At 42.7% G+C, this 8,011-nt stretch overlaps 1 protein-coding gene across 2 annotated transcripts in view; it reads left to right on the top strand.

Moving 5' to 3' along the window:
* The first annotated feature begins 567 nt into the window (after nucleotides 1-567).
* Nucleotides 568-8,011, top strand: part of LOC311241722 (zinc finger protein aebp2-like) — a 38,406-nt gene continuing 30,962 nt past the window's right edge. For both annotated transcript variants that reach the window (XM_084330605.1, XM_084330604.1), the window contains exon 1: nucleotides 568-1,180. In XM_084330605.1, coding sequence (XP_084186731.1) covers nucleotides 588-1,180 — 593 coding nt within the window. In that variant the 5' untranslated portion in view covers nucleotides 568-587. The remainder of the gene's footprint in view (nucleotides 1,181-8,011) is intronic.

Genomic DNA, 8,011 nt, shown 5'->3' with positions numbered 1-8,011 from the left:
CGGCGTCCGACGCCGCTGCAGCCCTTGATCTCACCTTGTGGTGAAAGCTTGGGAAGGAGGAGAGCAGGTGACCACACACCTGCTTATGTAGGTAAGCTAACAAGGGGTGTGGTCAGACGAATACTGGGATAAAGGTACATTGTGGAATTTTATTCAGTGCGCGTATGCGAGATCCGAGCGTCACCACTATTAACAGAACTTGGTTATAGTCATAACCTATCGTTAATGTCCCCCATGGGCCGGACACGTCTTCTTTAATAAACAAGTCAAGAAGAAACATCACAATAAATCAAGAACAAAACAAAAACACTGTAAAGTAAACATTTTTTTATTTTAAATAAATAAATTAAACGCAACACTCCCAGACATACCCCCCACGCGAAGGTAATGCCCGGGAAAACTCCCTAAAACCTAGCAATAGAAGAAGAAAAAAAGGTTTGCCATACGGGCTTTTATTTTTAAAGAACACGGTCCGGAAGTCGCGCCGCTCTACCGCCCTCTTGACGGCGGCGCTGGAGAGAGTGACGTCAGGAGGAGGATCCCTGGAAACAACACCGTCCGAGCAGCTTCTCACAGCGGTCCGGAAAATGGCCGCGTCTACGACGAGCGAAAGAACGGAGCGAGAAGAAGACTCTCCACCGGAGACGGAGCGGAACGGCGCGGACGAGAAGAAGGAACCGAAAGAACAGCAGCAGGCCCCGCCGTCTGACCGCGGCTCCTCCGCACAGGAACCGGGTGACGAGACCGGAGGAGGAGGAGAAGAAATGGACGTGAACGGCGCGGCGGCGGAGGAAGAGAAGCCCGGTGCCGTGAAAGAAACCCCTTCACCGGTCGAAAACGGGACCGACGAGGAAGCGGGAACCGGGGGGGGTGAAGAAGTGTGCGAACCGGTGAAAAGTCCCGACGAACGGGGGAGTCCCGGGAGTAGTAGCGGCGAGCCGGCGGCAGAAAGCAGCAGCGCCGCTCGGGTGCTGAAACCAGAACAAAGAGAGGAGAGCGTGTCCTCCTCCTCGCCGGCCGTGATGAAGGAGACCGCGGGGGGAGAGGACACCACCACCTCCTCCTCCTCCCCGCCCCCCGCGGAGAAGACGGACCGGGACCACGGCATCAAGAGACGGGCCAGTGTGGAGATGTCGTCCTCGGACGGGGAGCCCCTGAGCCGCATGGATTCAGAGGACAGGTCTGTTGTAGTGTTCTTCTCGACTAGGCCGGTGGTGGTTCCCTTCCCTCGAGGGGTCTGTCCCGGGGGGTGTGGGGAGGGGGGTCAGAGTCCCATCAAAAGAGGGAGCAGTCGCATTAACCATTTCATTGCCACACTACAGAAGGTTAACTGTCTGTAGTGTGGTAGTGAAAGGGTTAACCCTCTGTAGTGTGGTAGTGAAGGGTTAACCTTCTGTAGTGTGGTAGTGAAAGGGTTAACCTGCTGTCGTGTGGCATTGAAAGGGTTAACCGGTTGTCGTCTGGCAGTGAAGGGGTTAACCTGCTGTCGTGTGGCAGTGAAAGGGGTTAACCGTTTGGTAGTGCGGCAGTGAAAGTGTTAATTTAGTCTAAATTACCATTAGTTAGTTAGAGAGGACGTGACTTGATAACAATATTCCTCTTTTGTTGCACTGTTATATCTCCACAGAGCTGTTGTTGCACGTCTTTTTAGCGTTCAAGTTTCACGTTTTGTTTTATTTGTCAATACATTGATTGCACATTACAGTGAAATGCTTGGCCTCCTGACTGAGACTGTGCTTCACAGTTCATACAGTAAAACTAAGAAAGTAAAAAAGAATAAAGATCAAACTACCAAATATACCAAACTAAACAAAGTACAAAATGCAAGAATGCTAAATGAGGTAGGTATGTAGTGCACATCTTTAGTGATAAATAGATAAAACATGGGTTAGTGTTAAGTGTTAAGGTGAGTACATGTGGATGTGTGGAATTAATGTAGATTGATGGGTTAGTGAAATGGGTTGTGGATCGATTATGTTTTATGGGACAAACACATACAATAGGTCTCTGTGATCTCACGGGTTTACTTTGAAGCCTATTTAGAGGTCAAATTTCCACTGCGTTTCCACTGTCGGTCTGTGCAAGAATAGCCGATACGGGTGATTATTAGTATTAGGGCTTGAAGTGAACTCAGTGTAAAGTTGACTATGTAAAGTGTGACTGAAGACACGCTGATTGGAGAGGGAACAACACGTATCTTCTGTTGACGGACACATCGGCCTCACAGTCAAGAAACTCGAGGTGCATTGAAAAGCGAATTTAGAAATGCGTGTGTGAGTGAGCGCGCATGTGTCTCGTATGTGTCTGTGTGTTCACAGGCTCTCTCTCTCGGCTGCCCCCCCACACAAGTCCCCCAGATCTGATACCACGCCACAATTGACTCCATATAGACCTAGATTAATCTGTGAGGAGCCCACAGGAGGGCCTAGTGCAGAGAAGAGAATTCAAAATATTGTGAAAATCAATAATAGTCTGCAATGACTTTCAGTGGCAGTAATGATATTCCTGAGAATAATACTTAGGCCTTGGTCTATTTTTTAATGGTGGAAATCTCATTTGAAAAAGAAAGCATTTGGTTGTAGGTTACGGGGGAGGCAAAGTTGCCAGCTTGATGAATGGCTCTCTGAGTGACATCATTTCCAAGATGGAAAATTAAATTACTGCCAAGTTAGTTTTTCGCATTTAGTATGTCAAACCAGCAGTGAGATGGGGTCTTTGACGGTGCCCTTTGTAATCGGTCTTCTTAACACTTTGAGTGCCAACGATGAGAAATCTCGTTATTTAATCAATATTGCTTTTATTAGCGATATCCATTAATTTTCATCAATCCAGCCTCACGTTATCATTGGGACTGTCTATGAGCTCGAACAGGGCAAATACCGCCCCCTATCGTCTCCCGGATGGTAATGCACCCATTGGATTGGACTCAATGTAAATGCATGGGGGGGAAAAAACCCGGAATCCACATTTTACTTCTCAGGCATGTAACCCGAGACAATTGCATTCATTGTGGACCCTCAGAGCAGCATGGAATATGTGTTTTTCGAGGTTGGATTGTTGGATCAATAAACACGATAGATATTTGGAATGGCGATCAGGAATTGGAATAATATTTTTGCAGAACATCTGATGTGAGGTAAGGAATCTTTACCAGTCTTGGGGTAATCAGATGTTTTTTTCACATATTCCACAACGTGTCCCCTATCCTATGTGTGTATATGACGTTAGCGCTGACCAGGTCATAGATAATCGATTTTTCAGCCCACTTCTCTAGCGTGCATAAGTACACATATACTATCGATAATCTAGCGTTTATTTGCAAACTATTCATAAATCAGCCGAAAAATGACAACGTGTTGAGTGTATTCCAGTAAATTGCTATTTCCGCGGAATCTTTTTTCTCTCTCGTAATTTCCAAAAACGTTCGTTTTTCAAAACAGTATAAAACGGAAATGTACAGATGAAAAAAACAATCCGTTTCGTACATGTTGACTGTAAGCAAGTCATTGATAAGCGACAGGCGTATTAGACACATAGCCATAATATAGAATATAGAAATAGCTCTGCGAAAATCATGAAATATCGGAAAATCAGTCCCAAAAGGCTGGCATTCAAGCGATAAATGTGTTAATACGAGGAAGCTTTGGTGAAGGACAAATCACAAGGCTAGGCTTCTTTGCACGTGTATTCTAAGAAATGCCTGCTTTTGGTGCGTACTAGCAAGTCTCGTCAGTTCTCACTTGTTGTGTGATGGTGTGGGGTTAAAACACTAGCTTTCCCATTGTGAAAACAATACCGAGAAGAGGTTCAGGATGCATTCTGACATTTAGAAACATGCCCGTATTTTCCCCTTCCAGTAACCGAGTCGACTCGGTTGAGCGGAACTTCCATAGGTCATCTGATGACCTAGATAACGTACTCTTGAAATCTACGGGGATTCAAACCCTCCAACTTTTTTTTGGTCAGTCTACAGTCCCCTTCATATTATTTATGTGTTTTTTATAGCGACAATGGAGAAGCTGAGAGGGGAGAGACACGGGAGATTGGTGTGGGGGCGGGTTCTAGGGGTGGGAAATTGGGAATCACCAGAGGCTAGATCCATATGAAATCCGCGTTCATGGAATCGCGGAATTGAGCAATAAAAATGGAATCGACTGTAAATGTGGAATATTGCAGAATTTGCCCTAAGAAGTTGCCTTTGAGAACCAGTGGACCACATGGGGCAGGAGCCTATCTCCTGTTTCCGTAGCGTGAGGCAGCTTTGATTTGATTTGAAATCTTTATTTCGAACATGCAATGAATACAAGCAAACAATAACAAAAGCAAAACACAACTCCATCTACATGTTCGAAAAGGAGTAGGAACAAGTATACACTTATTTAATCCTACCCCTTTTCCACTACTCAAATTAGTGTACTATTTTAAAACATAAAATATATGCAAAACAAAAAAACAAACTATATGTAAAACATGAAAGAAATAAAATAAAAATGTAAACCCATGAATATCCCGTGAAGTCCCTTCCTCATCCCTGTACCTTGTGAACATCATTTCCTTATACATCAGTTTGAATTGTCTCATGTTTGGACATTGCTTTAGCACCACATTTAGACTGTTCCACAGTTTCACTCCACATATCGAGATGCAGTGTCTTCTCATGGTAGTGCGTACATTTAGCACTTTTAAATTGTGTTCTCCCCTCAGATTATAACCCCGTACTTAACAGATAACGACATACTTAACAGATTTTGGACACACACACGAACACGGAATTTCAGTCCAGAATTTGCCCTAATCTGGACTGAAATTCCGTGTTCGTGTGTGTGTCCAAAATGTGTTAAGTACGTCGTATCCAAATGCCTGACGGCAAGTGCTAATATTCAAACTAGCTGTACTGTGGGCTAGGGCTGCACGATTCCTGCTAAAATGTGAACTACAAAAAAACTACAATTCCTATGATTAAAATTTTCCAAAATGGTCACCGTCTTGTAATAGACTTCAGTAAATCGAGAAGTTAAAACTATCTAATGGCACTTTTAACCTATTGCTAAACTAACGTATTTGATGATCATATACATTCTACATGCTTTTGTGACATGTTAGTGATGTTAATACTTGAAAACGTTTGATTAAAAAAATCACAAAATATGCAACTCTCTGAAAAATATTGATTTATGACCATATGCCATTTTTGGGTCGGTACCGACCCCGTCGGGTGGAACAGGTTAATGTATCGCATAATTTCAAGGTGGAATTAAGGAATATCAAAATAAAAGCACACGTTGTTGAACTTGATCATGCATATTTATTAGAAAATTAAATTGTATTACAGCACTATGTTATCAATACACATTTATAAAACGAGGCATATTTATTTAGCCAGAATATGTTGCCAGAACATAAAAATACGGTACCGTTTTTCTGTACTTAGTCTCTAAAAATTTAATCTACCTACCTCAGTTGTGAAGAAAAAAATCCAAACTTCAAATAACCACACTTTCGACCGGTTTCAGCTTGCCATTGCCCCGACTGCTTTGTTGTTGAAGTCAAATCCTAGGTAAGCGTATATTGTGTGTGTGAACGTTGACATAAAAAAAAAAAATATATATATATAAGTTTTATAATGTAAACATAATTTTTTTTTAACAGTACAGACAACGGTATCTCACGAGAATCGATACTCGGTAGTACCGACGTGTTTCGGTAAGTACCGAATTCGGTACCCATCCCTACCCACAACCCCAATTTGGGTCGCAACCCGTACTTTGAGAACCACTGGACTAATCTAATCGACTGAGAGGAGTCGGCCCTAGAGAGAGTGGGCACTGGGCTGTCCACTCCCTTTTTTATTTAGACAGTAGGAGGAAGGCTGAGAGAGAGACACACTGAGCAGAAGAGATGAATGAATGTGCAGGACTTTATATAGATACAAAGGATCCTGATGGGCTTCGATCGTAGGTCAGCAGACGGTAAATGCGGTCCCAGATGTGGGGGGGGGGGTCCTGATTGCCACACGACCCGCCAGGTGCAGAGAAGCTGTCTTGAATACGGGGGTTAAATGCTTCCCCAGAGGCACGGCTGCAGATGAATTGGGAAGGGAAGTAAAGTAATTGGCCACACGGCATCATTACCACGGTCACTTCCTTCATCAGCGGCTAATCCAGTTCTCCTACATGTTCTCCTCTCAGGAAAGGTCCCTCTGGGCTTTTCTTGGGCTGGGAATGATATTAGCTGTGTGTGTGTGTCCAAAATCTGTTCAGTATGTCGTATCCACATGCCTGACGGCAAGTGCTAGTATTCCAACTAGCTGTACTGTGGGCTAGGGCTGCACCATTCCTGCTAAAATGTGAATCACGATTTTTCTCTGAGATCACTATTCTTATTTTTTTCAATAAAGTCATTTATTGCACTCTTTCGACAACATAACGTATCAAAGTGCTTGACTTAAACATAACATATATGAAAGTGCTTGACTTAAACTTGATCATAACATATATGAAAGTGCTTGACTTAAACATAACATACATGAAAGTGCTTGACTTAAACTTAAAAGTATCTTGTAACATACAAAATAACTCGCGTCAGAATCATAATTTAAAAAGGTAAAAAAAAGAGTTAAAATTATATATAAAAAAATCATCATACTTTATGAATGAGATCGCATAGGTCTATGAATCGAGATCGCGATATTTTTTTCTATTAATCGTGCAGCCCTACTGTGGGCAAAGCTGTACTGTAGCGTGCAATATGTAAAAACAAGCGCAAATTCACAATAGCTGTGGCCGTTTTACGATAGGTCACTCCCATTGCCACGCCCCCTTTTAGCCAATTGGCATGAACACACACGCATACACTTGACCTCTATGCCGCCCATATTCACCCTCCTAGGGCAACCATGTGGACCAACTGACTAACGGAGTGACCTGTAGAGCTGCTGGTCGCAGCTAAAAACATCAACGTGTTTATAACTAGGTCCACATAGAAGTCGGGACGGTGTGGGGTGGGTATCTCTGCTCATCAACAGAGTTTTAACGGGATGCTGTTGTCTGGGGCCGAGGAAGGGTGAGCGCTCTTGGGAAAAACAGCGGAAAGCTCCAGGCAGCAACTGAAGGGTTCCATGGAACAGTGTTTAACCCTTTCACTACCACACTACAGAAGGTTAACCTTTAACTAAACGTCTGTGGTAGTGAAAGGGTTAACCGTCTGTAGGGTGGTAGTGAAATGGTTAACCGTCTGTAGTGTGGTAGTGAAAGGTTAACCGTCTGTGGTGTGGTAGTGAAAGGGTTAACCTGTTGTCTTTCGGCAGTGAAAGTGTTAACCTTCTGTATTGCCACAGTGAAAGGGTTGACCCTTTGGTGGTGTGGTAGTAGGGCTGGGCGATATGGCCTAAATATGATATCACGATATTTTCTGACCTTTCGGCGATACACGATACGCATCACGATGTTTTTCTTTTTTTCCCCAAACAATTCATTATGAGGCTTACCAAGACAGTATTTGAGTTTGCAAGCTAACATTAAAGACAAAATAAAATACCCATGCATTTAGCATTTTTATATTATATATTAGATTTAGATTATTGGATTATTAGATTATATATTGCATATATTTAGCAATGATATATTATATGATTTAGATATGAAATATGATGAATTGAAAATGGGGGACCCTGATGTAAACAAGACGAAAGTCTTTCGCTGGTCTGCATCCCCTTAACAATTGTATGTATTGAGCTGTACTGTACCCATTCTGCAATATGTTAATAAAGTTTTAAATCAATCAATAGGATTTTAGCATTTTTATGAAACTACTGTATATTTGTATGTCTCTAAATGTTTTGATGAATTGAAAATGGAGGACCCTTATGTAAAAAAGCCGAAAGTCTTTTTCTGGTCTTCATCCTCCAGTCAGTCCACTGTTGTTGTATTGAGCTGTACTGTATTGTACCCATTCTGCAATCGTTAATAACGTTTTCATTCATTCAATCATTCGCTTGTACCCGCCCTGCTGT

Source organism: Notolepis coatsorum (assembly GCF_963971535.1).
Source record: "Notolepis coatsorum genome assembly, chromosome: 15".
NCBI lineage: Eukaryota > Metazoa > Chordata > Actinopteri > Aulopiformes > Paralepididae > Notolepis > Notolepis coatsorum.
This window is presented reverse-complemented; position numbering and strand designations above follow the sequence as displayed.